Source organism: Mus musculus, chromosome 13 (assembly GCF_000001635.26).
Source record: "Mus musculus strain C57BL/6J chromosome 13, GRCm38.p6 C57BL/6J".
NCBI classification, from domain to species: domain Eukaryota; kingdom Metazoa; phylum Chordata; class Mammalia; order Rodentia; family Muridae; genus Mus; species Mus musculus.
In genome coordinates this window covers 59,720,081-59,737,616 of record NC_000079.6, presented here as the reverse complement: position 1 = coordinate 59,737,616, position 17,536 = coordinate 59,720,081, and the positions used below count along the sequence as shown (strand labels likewise).

The 17,536-nt window shown below is 49.4% G+C and overlaps 1 protein-coding gene and 1 long non-coding RNA gene across 2 annotated transcripts; one reads left to right on the top strand and one right to left on the bottom strand.

Annotated features, from left to right (window-relative positions):
- Positions 1-146: 146 nt before the first annotated feature.
- 4930528D03Rik (RIKEN cDNA 4930528D03 gene) lies at positions 147-3,967 on the bottom strand. Its single transcript, NR_045977.1, has 3 exons — positions 3,909-3,967; positions 2,779-3,681; positions 147-423 (listed from the first exon to the last, which is right to left on the bottom strand). It is a non-coding gene; the product is annotated as an RIKEN cDNA 4930528D03 gene (long non-coding RNA).
- A 1,897-nt stretch (positions 3,968-5,864) lies between these two features.
- Positions 5,865-11,692, top strand: Spata31d1d (spermatogenesis associated 31 subfamily D, member 1D). The gene is made up of 4 exons (NM_177711.3): positions 5,865-6,094; positions 6,794-6,836; positions 7,408-7,468; positions 8,200-11,692. Exons 1-4 carry the CDS (start codon positions 5,897-5,899, stop codon positions 11,639-11,641), a joined length of 3,744 nt encoding a protein of 1,247 aa, NP_808379.2. The 5' UTR covers positions 5,865-5,896; the 3' UTR covers positions 11,642-11,692.
- The last annotated feature ends 5,844 nt before the right edge of the window (positions 11,693-17,536 follow it).

Here is a 17,536-nt window from a genome sequence, read left to right as displayed (position 1 = left end):
CAACATGGAGACTGTCCCTGTGGGCTGCTGCTAGATTCTGTATTTGTTTCTTTGAGGATGGATGGATCTCTTTCTACCCTCCTTACACCTCCCATCCAGAGCCACAATGATCCTGGCATGTATTAAACATCATCTACTGGTGTTATGGGTACCTTAAATTTATTGGTTAAGAACCTAACTTATTGTCTCGGTCTCTGAACCTTGCATTCTCTGCTTTGGGGGTCTTTGACAAGCCTGTATTGAAAGGCTTGATTGGGGAACAGCCCATTTCCAGGTTGTCTCATGGAATTCTGGCGGGATTTTGGTTGAGGCTGTCGGTCACACGCTTGCTGATTACTGGCTGGGGTCCTTCCTCCATGTCCTGCAGATGGGCATACCCCATGTGGTAGCAACTTCATCAAAGGCAGGGGAGGAGAGATTTTGCTAGCAAGACAGAAACACCAATCGTGTTACACACTGCAAGAGCTCCTTCATGGTGGCTATGGTTCTAGTTCTGAAACTAGTTTATAAAAACGGGCTCTGTTATAAATTTGAAGGCCTTGGGTGGGTCACCTGTAGGAAGCAGCAAGATTCGTTGTAGGATCAGATAAAATTTGCATGCAGCCCTACTGTGTGGGAAGCTGAGAGAAGCCAAAGCAAATCAAATACATTGCACATTCATAGCCTGAGACTGACCACTGAATAAGGAACATTGTAACCAAGGGACCAGGATTAGGTCTTATTACACCAGCATACATTTCCTTTCTTCCTTGGGTTCGTGTAAGCAAGAGTTCTCCCTGCAGGCGGTTCCAGTAAGTGGGAACATTGCAGGCCTTCTGAAGACAGTATTTGCATTGATGATTATTGATGACTAGTAAACAGCAGCATTGCACTACATTGATTAGTCATCTAATGAGAATTTGAGGTTTCCAGAGGAAACCTCAGCTGCTCATCTATCTTACATTTGGGGTCACTGGGATGTTTTGGAAAGCAGAGTTTTCATACTCACCTCTTACTTAACTTTCCTTTTCTGTGACATGGAGAGCATCAGCCACTCCCATTTTGAGCGTGAAAGAAAGCATTTAACAAAACCTTTGGGATATTTACTTGGCTTTAACACCAAATATGTAAAATGCATGTGTTCTCTGAGGTATGGGAGGTAATTGTGTTAAGTGGCTCAGTAGAGCATGCAACTTGACAATATAAATGACACTGGTTGCTGGAATAGTAGACTAACACTTTCAATAAACATATGACATACTTTAAAAAGGGAGAGGACCAGGAAAGACCAGTGCTGGACTGTCCTGCACTTAACATGGGGACTTAAGCAGGTTTGCTAGTTTCACTTTAGGGTTTGAGTCCAGGTGGGTTTCCACATAAGCGCATCTTGAGAGATAGAGAAAGTTGCCTGCATTTAGGAGGTTTACCGGGGTCAGAAAGCCAAGCATGGAGCATCCTCATATATAAAGATGCATACTTTGGATCCAAAAGATAACCTACCTAATTCAACTGGCTTAAGGGCAAGAGCCTGCTGACTGAGGTACCTAGAAAAGCCTGAGGATAAGTTGGGAGTCCTTGACAGTTGCAGTGTTCCTGAGTACTGGGCATGAACACCAGGGCTTCCCTTCCTGTGTTGTTGAGGAAAGCCCTCCGTGTGGCTGTTTCTCTGTCCTGAGAGAATTCTGGAAGAGAGTGAGCCCACAACATCAGGGATCATGTCATCAGGTGGAAACAAACTAAACTCTGTTGATGGCCTCGTGGCTCCAAGGTTACCCACAGGTTCAGTCTGTAACATGCTTACCACATAAGCACAAAGATCTGATGTCAAATTCCCAGCCTCCACATAAAAAGCTGGGCACAGCGGTGTGTGCCTGGGACCCCAGTGCTGGGGGGTGCAGTGGCGTGTGCCTGGGACCTCAGTGCTGGGGGGTGGAGACTTGCTGACCAGATGGTAGTCTACCCAAACTGAGTATATATATATGAGTTGGAATTGGCCAACATGCAGAAAATAAGAAACCGTGGGGCGCTTAGTTCATTCTGTCCCCCTCAAGGCTCAGAAGAGGGGGTGGAAAGGTCGTAAGGACCAGAGGGAGGCAACTAAGAGGTCTGTACTTTGGAGGTCTTCAGAGAAATTGTATTTACCAGGCATGTCAGCACAACTGTACAAATGAACTCTGTGGCTAGGATTGCATACACAAGAGGGAGCCAGACAGACCCAGCATGATGGGGAGTGGCTTATGAACCCTCATCCCTTCTGAGGAGCGACTGAGAGCTGATGGCTGGCAGAGAAAGGACAATCCCTTTCTGGGGGGGGGGGGGTTGTGGGAGGAGTTGTGGGAGGAGTTGTGGGAGGAGTTGGGAGAGAGGATTGGGAAGGAACTGGAGGTGAAAGAAATGATGCAAGCATCATATACACGCATAAATATTAAATAACACACTCAGTTTTTAAAATAGAAGACAAAAGATAGTAACCTCTGATCCCACCACATACATGCACACACATGCACATACATCTGAACACAGGTGTGCACATACATCTACCCACAAATACATGCACACACATCTCCAAACCCTACAAAAAAAAAAAAAAGAGCTCTTTCTTTTAAAAGGTGTAATCTTAGTCGTTGGAGGGAATCACTGCCCCAACTTAGGACTCAGTATGTCAAACAGGGATCTAATATACTAATCTAAGATCCAGGAGCTGGGAGGTGGGCTAGTTAGTTGGTTAAAGTGCTTGCAGCACAGGCACAAGAGCCTGGATCTAACCCCCAATACCCACCAGGCCTAAGAAATACTCACTAGGACGATGATAGCATCTTCAACAGACAGAGTGTGTCTACATGTAGAACGTTAAACTAGATCCCCATCTTCTCACCCCACACACCAGGAAGCTGCAAATGCATCAAGAGTCTCAATGTAAGACTTTGAAACACTGTAACCCAAATCCTTGTAGTCCAAAGTTGCACACTGTCCTTCTGTCACCCTGATGCACCTTACCAATTGCAGTCTGTCCTTGATGTTTCTGATAAGTGAGTCTGCCCAGTGCCCACACTTGTAGTCTCCCCTCCCCCAGTCTGAAACCTGCTTGCTCAGGGGTGGAGCTTGCCAGCTCAATCGTTCTGCCACGCCCACTGCTGGAACCTGCAGCTTTGCTGTTCCGAAGCCATCACGTGATCACCCTGCTACTGGACTCCAAGATTATTTGGCGGGAATTGGGCCCCTCCCACTTCCTTTATAACTGAGTGCCGAAATAGTAAAAATTGAACCTTGAGCAGAGAGCTTTGTCTTGGTTCCTTCCTTATCTCGCGCAGCCCAGCCCCTCTTCTCTTCCAGGTTTCCAAAATGCCTTTCCAGGCTAGAACCCAGGTTGTGATCTACTGGTCAGACACAACACACACTCACATGATCCCATCAGTGGGAAGGACATCCCACGAGCCATTCAGAACATCCCGCACCCACACCCACCCCACACCCTAGTTATGGTAGCTTGAATATGCTTGGCCCATAGGGAGTGACACTCTTAGGAGGCATGGCCTAGTTGGAGGAAGTGTGTCACTGCAGGGGTGGGTGGGCTTTCAGACCATTAGTCTTCTCCTGGCTGCCTTCATATCAGGATGTAGGACTCTCCACTTCTCCAGTGCCATGCCTGCCTGGATGCTGCCATGCTTTCCACCATGATGATAATGGACTGAAGCTCTGAAACTGTAAGCCAGCCCCCATTAAACGCCGTCATTTGTAAAAGTTGTCTTGTGTCATGGTGTCTGTTCACAGCAATGGAAAACCTAACCAAGACACTAATGTTTGCTCCACTACATCACACTAGAGTACCCAACCTGTTCTATACCTGACCCCACAGTACTCAATGTCTCACACTTCCCGTCCCACCCAGCCCAGCTCCTACTGCTCCCCATCTCCGCCTAGCTTCCTACCTTCCGAGCTGCCAGTCAACCAACTTCCACAAGTCACCCTAGTCTGATGCCAAGCAGTTGGACCCCTTTTCCTCTCATGGAGCTCTTGCCCAAATCCCAATTATGAAGTCACATGACCCACCAGCATTCCCATCTCTAGTGTCACAATAGTGCCTGGTGCCACCACTCACTCCAATCCCTACTCTGTAGAATGTCCTGACTTACTCCAGGCTCTCAGTGGTGTCACCCCCTCTAGCTGTGACACCTGTTCTTATAACCTACCTCCTAGCCTTCAACAGTCATTTCTGTTCTCACCATATCTGCATCCGCCTGTCTCCACAGCCTTCCTTGTTCCCTGACACACTATAGTGATGACACATGGTGGCCCTTGCTTGTTCCCCTGTTCACCCCAGTCTTCCCAGTGTGCCAAGTCCTCTATACCTGCTGTGCACACCAAACACACACCAAACCTCACCTCACCTGCTCCTACTCATCCTACCTTCTAGGAAAGCCAGTTCAAAAATCACACTGGTCAGTGTATCAGGCCATGTCCTGCCCCCCCCCCCGTATTGTCACACGCCCATCTCACCCTAGTCTGTGGCCCTCTAGTATGCTATCCTGCTCTGTCCCTAGACCTAGACCTATGACATCTTTTTCGGCCACCTGACCACCAGCCACATCCTAGTCTTCCAGGCTGTCATACTCCCCAGTTCGCCCTCTTCCACTCAGAGTACCCCATCATCAACATACACTGCTAGCCTACTCTGCCATTCCACTTGTTAGCCTAGTCTTCCCAGAAGCCTTGGTTCCTATCTCACCATATTCAATACAGTTCCCCAACCCAGTTTAGTTCACAGTAACCGACCATCATTGTCATCCCTGGTCTTCATCTCACCCTGATACACTTCCTGCTGACCTGCCAGCTCACCCCGCCATCCAATAGTTACCTGCTTTTCCAGGATCTGACACACACCGTCCCTCAGCTTCCCTCCTACCCAGACTGCTCCATCCCCAGGTGCTCAACTCTACCCAGCCTGACCATCCCACAAATATACATTTGCCTACCAAAATAGATATACAATGTATCCGTTTGTATACAGTTCCCCCTGCTCACAAGAATTCTCTGGTTTCTATTCAGCTTGCTTACCAGGATCTCTACCTCATCCAGGTCTGTAAAGCATACTTAACTCCCAACAATCCACAGATCACACAGCCTGCTGGGTTTCCTAAGACTGCAGCTAGGTGGACTGCTATCTGATACTGTCCCCCTCTCTATCCTATACCACCCAACACAGCCCATTCTGTGACTAACCCGAATCCTTCCTGACCTGGCTTCCCAACTGCATGGCCACCAAAAGCAAACAGTGTAATCATATTCAAAAGAAGGCTTGAAATTTTCACTATGTATATCCCGAATTTATGACAGCTTGGCGATTTTAGTCTGTCCCTCTGACTGAAGACACTGCAAGATGACTCAAACACAAAAGTTGGTCATTGGGCATTTGTGTGCCCAGCCTACTCAAGCTCGCACAAGTTCTCCCATGTCTATTCAGCTTGCCTACCAGGATCTCTACAAGTAAAGACGTGGAAAAGGAAGTCCGTCTTGTAGCTAATTTGGTGAGAGGGAAAATGGTCCTGAAGATATGTGGGAAGACAGTGTTCCTGTTGAGGCCAACCAAACAACAGCAAACGTTTCAAGGAAGATCCCATGTCAGGGTTTGTAGGCAGGAGAACTACGTGGGTCCAGTTCAAGAGCTGCAAACAGTGAAGGCCTGTGGTGAAGCCCCAGACACAGAGGGAGCAAACGGAAAAGTTCCCTGTAGAAGTGATGAAATCAGGGTGGGGGCATGAAGGGGCTGGGGTGGGGGTGGGGCGGGGCGGGGACTGAGGGCTTAGCCTCCTCCCCGCCCTCACAATGGCTCTATGACTCTTCCCTGCTCTGTGATGCAGGCCTGCCCACTTACAGCCTCAGCTCTCAGCTGCCTTAGGCAGCCCCTGAGATTCACACTATGAAAAAGGTTCTCTCCATTCTCAATAGCTCCATTCTAACTAGCGCTAAGGAATCATGGTTGAGCATTGGCTCCATCTTCGTGGACATTTACCCCAAATGCATCATTCTGAGTGTACTTGGGCTGCTGTTTTTGTTCCTAAGGTACCTGATACTGAAACCCTTCTTACCCACACAGACCAGCCAAGGAGTCAGGAAGGTAAGGCTGTACGGAGACTTCCTGGGGGCACTCTCTTCTTTTGTAGTCGCTTTTTCTACTTTCATGTTATCCAGTGAGTTTGGCTGTCTGAGCGCAGTACCTGAGCTGTTACGATACTGTGGAGAGGAGAGAGCACTGCGGACTTAGAGCAGGAAGCCTGGGATGGAAGGCATTAGTTTCATCTGATCTATAGCCTCCCTCCCTGGGTGTCCATGTCCAGTGTAAAGCACCCATTCCTGGTCTTAATGGCTTGGCTCCAGGCGTCAGGCTTTCTAAAAGAGAACTGTGTCTGCTGACATTGGGTCCCAGGCCCCAGTCCTGCCTCAATATGTTCCTTCAGCCCCCTTCTCCTGGCCTTCCAACTATGGCTACAAGGGACCTCTGAGCAGAATCTGGAGCCTGAGCTTTGAAAGTGTCTCAGGGGCAGCATCACCAGAGCCCTGGCCCCAGAGTCTGTGCTGCTCAGCTCAGGACGTCATCTTGATATTCCCAGCCTGAAACTTGCAGATGAAAATCTTCCTTTGTTTTTCCTAAAGAAGGAAAAACCTGAAAATATTCTATTACCTTTGAAAGTAAATAATAATAAAGATAGGCATTAAACTCGCTTGATGGGAAATTATAATGTTCTTGGTTAATGGACGTTTTGGGGATCCTAGGGAAAACATCAGGAAAAAAAATATGTTTTCTTTTTGTTCACAGCAACAAGGCAGAGCTAAGCGGGAAAGGAGAGCGTCATTTAATGGTAGGCTCCCAGCTCGAAGGTCTTACCACCCCAGTTTCTTTCTTCCTGTCATTTCCATAAGCGTCCAGTTCCATGATCTGAGGCTATTCCGTCACCAGGCACACACTCTGTCCCTGGCAATAGAGCCCTCAGAGAAGACTGAGGAGGAGCCCTGTGTCCCCCCTCAGCTCACCACAGGCAGGAAGCAATGATACCTGACCTGGGCAGTAGGTGCTGCCCATGCGGTGAGCACAGGAGGCATCTAGGGAGGACTACGGGTTATTTGGGAGCCCCAGCTCCCACTCCTAGTATCATGTGTGTACTTCACACCTGGATGCTCAGCCATCTCTGAGGAAGCCCAGCTTGGGAGCTCCTGTGTGGGGTGTCCATGAAGAAACACGGGAGACTGAGATGACTGATGCTCGTGAAGAAACACGGGTGAGCAGGTGTTGCTGGCACTGTTGCCAGTGACGTCACCACGTCTCCTGTTTCCTGATATCAGACTACAGTAGCTCAGGTGTTTCCCTTAGAAGAGATGCGATGCCCACATCTTTGTCTTTCATTCCAAACAACCCATACCCCTGCCTTCCAGAATTCAGAAACTTCCATGGAGAAGCTCGGGAGCGGAGGAAGCTGCAAGCTGTTGTGCAAAGGTGACTCTTAACGCCTTTCCTTCACCGCCTGTCCCCCCAAAACCCCACCCCAAGGTCAATGTGTCCCGGGGACTTAGCATAGCCTACTCTTGTCATGGGAAGGGATAGCTAAAGGAGCAAAGGAATAAGTGTATAAACTGGGGGTATGGGGTGAGACTGCAGCCTCCCTGGTGGCCAAGGACAGAGCAAGAGGAATAAGCACAAAAGCTTCGGGTATCCGCACCCCAAATGGGCTGGTAGACCTTCTTTTTTATGCGTGCTGGTTGTCCTAGTTTTGAATCTGTCGGTGTGATAAAACACCCTAACCAAAAGGGACTTTAAGGAACAAAGGTTTCCTTCAGCCTACACATCCAGACCATGCTCACTTGTTGAGGGAAGTCAAGGCAGGAACTTGAAGGCAGACCTGACTGCTACTGTACACATCATTGCCTCCAAGCAAGGATGTGAGCAACCTACTTCACATCCAAGCACTGTGGGGAGTACTGCTTGCTAGCTCAAGTGGAGGTAGGTTCATAGTCAACTAGTTTTCTTAAACACGGCAGCACCATCTGCCTAGGGATGGGCCGGGCCTTCAAACAGCCAAGACAACCTTCCCGCAGGCCTGTCTTATCTAGGCAATCCCTCCACAGAGTCTCTTCTCTCAGGTAAAGCCTAGGTTATGTCAAGTTGACAGGTAAAGCTAACTGGAACCCAGGTCCTGACTACAGATCTGAACTTTGTGTGTTCTTCAGCCCCTGTGGGCAGCTCTACGACCCCTTCTACTTCCGGCAAGCGCTTTGTCAGGATCCCCGTTGTGATGTGTGCAATGGAGCCACAGTGAAGGTCAGGCGACTGCTCTCATGGGCCAGCCTAGAAGACTGCTCTGCCTCTGCATCCAGTATGGCTTCCATGGCCTCCACAGCTTCTGTGACTGAGGCCTCATTCACTCTCTCTTCTTCCCTCTCCCCAAGCCCTTCGGGATATCAGCTCTCATCTTTTTCAGTTGCACCTTCTCCCCCTCCTCCCTCCATTCTCTCAACTAGCACGTTCACCCCCTTGGAAGACACCCTTTTGGGCACACCACAGGGTGACTCTCTGCCACCAGAGCCCACTCTCACAAGCACTGGTTTCCCACTGGATCACCTCCTACCTCACCCACTTCCCAAGTCTCCTTCCGTGGCACATCCTGCAGCTCAGCAAACAGAAGGGCCTTTAAGACCGGAAGACATTCTCTCCTTGGCTGGCAGCCATGGTGACCAGTTTCTCCATGCAACAACAACTTGTGATGCCTTGCCAGTGTCCTACCAGCAGCAGCCTGGTGCTCAGAGCTCCTCCCCATCCCAGTTAAAATGCTTAGTTAACCAAGAGATACCCAACCACTGCTCTTCTGAAGATTTTTGGCGGGGACAAGCCTCACCCCATTTCACAGTGCCCCAGAAAGTCCTGAAAATACTTGAGAGACAAGAGGAAAGCCAGGCTGACGTTCTTACACTGAAGGACAGGGAAGGAGAAGCAGAACCAACTGCTGAGCAGAACCTAGGAGCCTCCTTTCCCCTAGGGGGCAGCAGAGTCATACTCAGCGAGCTCAATCCTCAGCAGGGGCTTGCTCAAGTGCAGAGCTCTGGGGGCCAGTTAGAGGCCATGCCCATGCAGCACTTCTGGGGCCTCCCTTATCTCCACAGCGAGTCCATGAGCTGTATCACTACACTGTCATCTCACTGCTCTTCCATGTGCATCTGGTTCAACAGGACCACAGACTCCCCGGCCCTGGCTCCCCCCTCACCTCTGCCCTTGCCTGAGAGACAATCACAGACCTTGACTCAATCTCAGTACCAGAGCATCCAGCTTGCCACACCCCACTCCCAGCTTCAAACACTCCCAGGGCCGTCACCGTCCTCTCAATCTCAGGTTAGGGTTTGCGGTGTGTATTTCCGCAGATCCCAGGAGGCAAAAGCTCTATTGCAATCGGAAATCCACCACCTAGAGTACAACATGATGGCGAAAGACCCGGAGAGGGAGTGGGCTTTACCCTCTGTGGTCCAAAAACCTCAGGAAGAACTTTCCCTCCTTCCTTCAAAGCTCTCCCTGGCCATAAAGTCCTCCAAGCTCCAAACTCCCAGGTCCGTTCCTCCTAGAGACTTCCCCCTGGCTGACGGGTTCCAGAAGATGTTCGAGCAGCACCTTCGAAAGAGGCTCATCCTACAGCGCTGGGGCCTGCCTCAGGGGATCTATAAGTCGCAGCTGTGGGCAAATCCTGACCCTTCAGAAGCATCTAAGAGCAGCTCTGGGCTCTCTGGCTTTAAGCACAAAGACAACAAAGCCTGGCCCAACACTGTGTCGAACCAATCTGGAAGCCCCCAAGAGAAGTCTGTTTCTGTAGAGAGAAAAACAGTAAAAGCACACGAACAGACTCTAGAGATTATCCAAAAATATATCTGCAGTAACTCCAAGACTGCTCTAGACAACAGCCTGCCATCTGACCATGAGAACCTACAGGGCCACTCAGGCAGTCTGTCAGATCAATCTTCAGAGACCTCACAGGTAAGCCAATGTCGGAAAAAATTTGAAACTCCTCCGAAAGAACATTTGAAAAGCCACATCGATGGAACCAATGAGGATCAGGTCCCTGTCACTCTGTCCAGATTAAAGCATCGTCCCCTTCATTTTAAGCCATGTGTGGGCAAGGAAGAAAAAAAGGCTGAGAGACAGTCACCTTCTGATATCAAGGATGAAGATACCAAAAGCGTACACAGAATTACAGTGCCTGGCGTGCAGCAGACATCTGTTGTCTTAGACACCACCATCCTGAAGGAGTCAGAAGCCAAAAAACCCAGCCCAGATGTGCCCAAAATGTTGGCTAAGGCTGGCCCCATGCCAGTGGGTAAGAGCCTAAGTTCTAGCAAAATAGTCCAGGGGCCTCAAGGGACAAAGATGGATGACAAACACGTATTTGTATCCAACAAGGTCAGTAACATAGTCAAAGAGCAGCTCGGTGGCCTTCAACCACGACCTACCAAGATCTCGAAAGCCAGCCAGTGCAAGAGTGCTAAAGATGGAGATGGGAATACACCAAGCACACAAAGAACCCAGTTAGCTGGAAGAGCCCCGGAAGGAATATCAGGTCCCCCGGACATTCAGGCATCTGACTTTAGTTGTCAGGTGACCAGGGAGGAGAAATCCGAATCAGAAAACCGTCAGCCCATCCAAGCTTCAGAGCCCCCAAAAGTCATGCTCCCTGTCTCAGATAAACTCACTCACACACCTTTACCCATTCATGATCAGATGCCTTCCAGCGCTCTCACCAATGCAGTTCAGGTGCAGCCACAGGAGCCTGAGATGCCTGCTCACTCCTTAGGCAAGGGTCTGAACAAGGACAGCCCTCAATCTGCCAAGAGGTCGTGGAAAATAGAAGGGGTTGCAGGGCCTGAGACGTTACAACCCAGTGGGAAGATTCACCGTGCGCAGGATAGCCCGACCCCGGGGAATCATGGGAAAAGACCGATCCCACCGTCACCGCCCGTGAAGGCCCTGTCTCCTCCTGAGCATCACTTCAGGAAGCAGGTCAAACACTTTTTCCAGTGGCTTTCTCCTGACAGAAAATGCAAAGGACAGGAAGCACTCCTGAAAAGGGGCACTTCCCCACCGTCACCAGCACACGACCCGGAACAAAAGGGGAGAGCTACCTTTCCTGGGAACACTGTAGCTCAGAAAGCCCTGAGAGACTTTGGGAAGGTCCCCAAGGAGCAACCGGGGCACAGGCATGGTGCGGCAGATACCATGCGCCCCCGCGTGCCCGTATCTCCGCCCACCAAGCCTGTAAAAACTAAGCCGAAGAGAGAGTATTGCGTCCCAACAGACCCAGTCCAGGGACGCCAGCTCCACCCCCCAGCACCGGTCTCTAAAGTGCCAAGTCCCAGGTTCCACAATCAGGCCGCTGCTTTTGTTGATCAAAAGAGATGCGTGGCAGAAAGGGCCAGACAGCCCCAGAAATGTGAGGCTTTACAGCCTCGCCCATCCGCGTCCCACAGAGAGTCAGAACTGCGCCAAAATCTCCTGTGGAGTCGAGCTGGGAAAGTTCCTCAGGGGACACCCCCCTTTGCTGTAGGGACTATGTTGGCCGACATGTCCCGGTTATGTGAACAGAAAATTCTGGCTCAGAATTTCAGAGGAAAAGCTTTTGTCCCCCAGAAATAATCCACCTCTTAACAGTACTCAGCACCCTCAATAAATGTTTTCATAAAGTAATGTCTTTTGTGTGGTGTGTGTGTGCGTGCGTGTGTGTGTGTGTGTGTGTGTGTGTGTGTGTGCGTGTGTGTGTGTGCTGTGCATGGAGTGGATTTTAGGAAAACACAGGGCTCGTGTTTAGGGAAAGGGCTGGGTTCATTCAGCTCTCACCAATTTCATTGTGTGCCTCTGAGGTGGCCTGGCTCCCTGTGCTCTTGTTAGGAATGGATGTGATGAGCCTTGAGAAGAACTTTTGGTCCAGCTGGCTTCCTAACTCTCAGCTCAGCCTTAGTGCTGATGTGCAGCAGCCCACACCTCCCCCTCATTGACTCTCATATCCTTGAGAGCGAGGGCCTCCTTACCCTAAGATGTGTCACCTGCAAAAAACAGTTCATCCTCTCAGAGTGGTTTTGACTCTGGAAAACCAACCCAGAGAGACAGCTCTCTTCCCGAGTCATTTTCTTCAGCCTGTTTGGGTTTGTGTTGCTAGGATGAAACATCATGACCAAAAGCCACTCGAAAGGCTTATTTGGCTTACATATCCCAAGTTAACGTCCACTGAGGGAAGGAAGCAAACTCAAGAGCTGCTGCTGCTGCTGCTGCTTGCTGGCTTGCTCGGCCTGCTTTCTTATAGAACCCAGGACCACCTGCTCCCTCCTATCAGTTGGAGGGACTGGACCCTCCATCAATCATTAATTAAGAAAATGTCCTACAAGCTTGCCTGAAGCCCAATCTTAAAATGAGGCATTTTATCAACTGGGGTTCCCTCCCCGCAGATGACTCAAGTCTGTGTCAAGTTGATAGAAAACTAGCCAGCACAACTACCTAATATTCTCCTAGGCTACTAAGGAACCTTGGCAACCCATAGGTCTGCCCCACCCATCAGCCTACATTTATCCTAACTCATGTTGTCTTGCCCCACCAGCCTGGCTAGTTAGTGTTAACCAACACACACTAGTAAGCTAAGTCCTGAGCTGCCTCTGAGGCTGATCCCAGAGGCCCCTAAGCAATCCCAGCGTGCCTCCACGTCTCACTTTACTCCCACTACCCACTTCCCAGTGCCATTTCCCAACGTACTCTCTTGTATGGCCAACTAACCTGCCTGCCAGGGCCTTTCCCCAGATTCCCTTGGCATGGTCCTCTGTGCTAGGCTGCCCGTTTGCCCAATTCATCCAGCCATATCACTGTAACCCGTCCTGATTCGGAGCCTCTTGGCCTGCAACCTGCCTAGTTCACGAGCTTTCTGCCATCCTGTGCCGCTGCCCTCCACCCCATTCCAACGAGTGCAACTTTCCCCAGGGGGCACTGCCTTCCTCGCTCCATTCTGTCGGGTACGCTGTGGTCCTCTAGCCCCCCCCCATGACCTGGCCTGCCGCATGCTGCTTCCCCCCCCCCCCGCACCCCCGGTCTACCCAGCGTGCTGCAGTAACACCCCGCTTGTCTCCCACACCTGCTTATCCTGTTTCCTGTGTCTCCTCCTCAGGCCAGCCCCGCCTCCTGGTTTGCCAATAAGCATTTCTAGCAGCCCCCCTTCCTAGCCTGCATCTACCAAGCTGTCAGCAGATCATGTTTCTGGCCGCCATTGCTCCACACAGCAGACCAGTTTCTCCAAGTCACCCATCTGCCTGCAAGCCCACTCTGCTCCATAGCTTACCCTAGTCCATCCACATGGACGCCCAGGCTGTTACCTGGACTGTGAGCCCTCTATTCATCAGATTACCTTTGGCCTACCAGCAGTCTGCCGCTTAGCCTACCTGACCCTATTCCACCAAGCATGTCCCATACCATAGCATGCGTTGGTGTGGCTGCCTGTCTCACCCTAATGTAGCCTGCTTTGTTGCCTCTTGATTCTTGTACATGACTGCCTTGCCTTCCTGAGGTCCTCCCTTCCAGACATCTCAGTCCACGGCCATGTGGCCTGCTCTCTAATGCCATTCCTCCCGTATCCATTCCCTACCTTACCCTGGTCTATGGCAGCCTGCTCAACCAATCTCGTGTTTTCAACTTGTGGCCACTGACCTGTCAGTCTGTCTAGTCTCTGATTTCCCATTGGTGGCTGGTTATCACCTTACCCTAGTCTACAGCCTGTCTGACCACAGTGTACACTGACATGACACCCAGACTGGTTGCCTAACTAACTTTCACACACACACACAAAATTAACTTTTCTTTTTAGGTCCCCAAACACCACTTAGTATGCTAGAAAGAGCAAAGAATTGTCAGATTTGGGTCAAAATCCTTTCCCTAAAAATTGACTCATCAGGGCTGGGGTGGGGGGTGAGAGGTTGAAGGTATACACCTTGTACTGGCTAGTTTTGTGTCAACTTGACACAGCTGGAGTTATCACAGAAAAAGGAGCTTCAGTTGAGGAAATGCCTCCATGAGATCCAGCTGTAAGGCATTTTCTCAATTAGTGATCAAGGGGGAAACGTCCCTTGTGGGTGGGACCATCTCTGGGCTGGTAGTCTTGGGTTCTATAAGAGAGCAGGCTGAGCAAGCCAGGGGAAGCAAGCCAGTAAAGAACATCCCTCCATGGCCTCTGCATCAGCTCCTGCTTCCTGACCTGTTTGAGTTCCAGTCCTGACTTCCTTTGGTGATGAACAGCAGTATGGAAGTGTAAGCTGAATAAACCCTTTCCTCCCCAACTTGCTTCTTGGTCATGATGTTTGTGCGGGAATAGAAACCCTGACTCAGACACACCTTTAATCCCAGCACTTGGGAGGCAGAGGCAGGTGAATGAATTCAAGGCCAGCCTGTGCTACAAAACCGGTTCCAGGAAAGCCAGGGCTACATTGGGAGACTCTATCTCAAAAAAGAAAAAGGAAATGGGCCCATGAAGCTCTCCGTAGAAAACATCCTCAGAGACAGTAAGAATTGAGCTTAAAATGATTTTCAAAATCAACGTGGTTGTCAGATGGCTCTCTTCTGGGGAGAGGGCTAAGATCTGGACTCAATGCTGTGCTGGAGAGGCAAGGCTCCGACCTGGTCCCCTTCCAGAGAGAGGCTACCCACCTAGTAGACAGGGCTTACCTTGAGCCCACCCAGCTGAACAAATAGCACCGCAGTGACCTTCCCTTCAATGTATTCTTAAGACTAGTGAGAAGGTGAGGGCTGTGGGTGTGGCGAAGGGTTTACCCAGAGCAAGGGCCAGAAAGGCCTCTGTGAGACCTCAGGCTAGGCTGGCCTCGGGATATGGGCTTAAGAGACTGCTGGGCCTGAGGCAGAGTCCAGGCGAGGACAGCAAGTCTGTCTTCCAGCTTCCACGGCCAAGGTGGCCCCTTACTGCTTGTCTGGGGCCCTTCCATTTCTCCATCGGCCTCCTCAAATCCTGTCTTGCTTCTGCCTGCAGTTTCTGCACTCCCACAAGCCTTGGAGTCACCCTACATTGAGGGCAGTGTGTGTTGATGGTTCACAAGACATGGAGTCTGAGGAAGAGCCCACCTTCACCAAGTTTAACTCATTGCCCCTCGTGCCTGGTCTAATTTTCTTTTTCCCTGTTGGCATCTCTTCAGATTTTCTACTTTCAGTTAATCAGTTTAGAAATCCTACCATCTTGAAGAGTAGGACATTGTACTGGCTGGCTGTGTGCATCAACTTGACACAAGCTGGAGTTATCACAGAGAAAGGAGCCTCCCTTGAGGAAATGCCTCTATGAGATACAGCAGTAAGGCATTTTCTCAACTAGTGATTAAGGGGGCTGGGCCCATTGTGGGTGGTGCCATCTCTGGGCTGGTAGTCTTGGGTTCTATAAGAGAGTAAGCTGAGCAAGCCAGGGGAAGCAAGCCAGTAAGCAGCACCCCTCCATGGCCTCTGCATCAGCTTCTGCTTCCTGACCTGCTTGAGTTCCAGTCCTGACTTCCTTTGGTGATGAACAGCAATGTGGAAGTGTAAGCTGAATAAACCCTTTCCTCCCCAACTTGCTTCTTGGTCATGGTGTTTGTGCAGGAATACAAACCCTGACTAAGACTCATGTCCTAGTGCCTGGAATCTCCCAGCTCAGTCCACCCAATCTACTGTGTTTTTCAAGCCATTGCTAGTCAGTTACTACTGGACTGTCCAGCCCAAATTATTCCCTAACTCGCCCTAGACTGCCAGCAAGCCACACTTCTCTTCCCACCACAGGATACTGCCAAGTGGCGTGTCAGTCCACACCATTCTCCAACTTACCATAGTTCATGCAGTGTGACCAATTCACTTCTCTTCAGTATACTGCCTGTCCTGTTTCCCAGTGCACCCCAGTCCTGCAGTCCTTCAGTCCATGTATTTTACCGGATCCATTCCACCCCAACATCCTGTCCTTCGTTTCATTTCTACGGAGCACTTCATTCCCTACAGCCGAGTCTTTCCTCAGACCACCAGCAATCCAACAACCTCAGCAAGCTGCTCCAGGACTTAGTTTAAGCACACCTAGATCCTCCTCCTAGATTCCACCTCAATTGTACAGAATCCTCTGCAGCAACAGAGGCAAACACTGAAGTAAGGGTCACATCTAACATCTGATCACCAACAACTGGTTCCTAGACTTGACTAAGTCACTCTAGTCTAAGAAAATGACCTACCCTGTCAAATAAGGATGACTTCTTGTTAGGGGGACCACTGGTCTCAAGTGCCAAGGAACATGCAGGAGGAACGACAAATGGCTTTAGAACTTCAAGGAATGCTGCCCACTGGTTATCACAGCCACCTGGGTGGGTCTCGGTGTGGCAGGGCCTTGAGGACCACATGTCCTGAGGACTTCATGCTGTTGTAGAGTTCTGCTCTGCTTGCTACCCTCACCTCCCTCTGAATCTAAGAATTGTATGAAAATGCTAAAGGGCCCTCCAGCCCCTCACCGGGCAGCATCTCTAGCACTCACAATAATAGTGCTTGATCTCTTTCAGGCATTGCTGCAGGAGCAGATTAATGATTCAGTCACCACCCTAGGAAAGAACTTAGAACTTTACTGAAGCAAAGTGGAGATGTTTTCACTACTGGCTCTGATGTAGAAAAACCTTAGGAAGCAATTTAACTTTCAGAAAGACACACTTTTATTAGTTAAGCCAGGGACCTTTTATGGCCAGGGAACAAAAAAAAAAAAAAAAAAAATGGCAGCACTGGCGATGATTGGTTTCTTATGATTTATTAAGAATTGCTGATGACGGGCAGTGATGGCGCATGCCTTTAATCCCAGCACGTAGGAGGCAGTGGGAGGCTAATTTCTGAGTTTGAGGCCAGCCTCAACTCAAAAAGAATTGCTGATGAGTAGATATGTATTCTGAGGATTTAAGGTAGATATGGCTGATTTTTATATAAAGGTTTAGATTTGTGATTCTTTTAAGATTCTTTTTTTAAAAAACATTTACTTATTATTATATCTAAGTACACTGTAGCTGTCTTCAGACACACCATAAGAGGGCATCAGATCTCATTAAGGATGGTCGTGAGCTACCATGTGGTTGCTGGGATTTGAACTCAGGACCTTCAGAAGAGCAGTCAGTGCTTTTACCCACTGAGTCATCTCTCCAGTCCTTACAAGATTCTTACAAGATTCCTTTTAAAGATAATTAATAAAATAATTACTCCTTTTTTTTTTAGCAGCAATGCTAATCTATAGCAAGTTGCTTAGTTACAAACATTGGTGGAGTTTTTTTGAATAATTTGTTTTCTTTATCTGCATTGCATAATGCCATTTCTCATAAGGGTATTGGGGAACATTATTTTTTCAGAATCATTCACTAGAAGAAAGCTAAAATTTAGTCACATTGTAATTTTATACTGCTTGAAAGATTTTGCTGTGATATACAAGCTATGGAAGAAAAAAATAAAGAATGCAGAGGGTTGGAACATCAGTCCTTTTATCTATCAACTATGTGTCTGTATGCACAT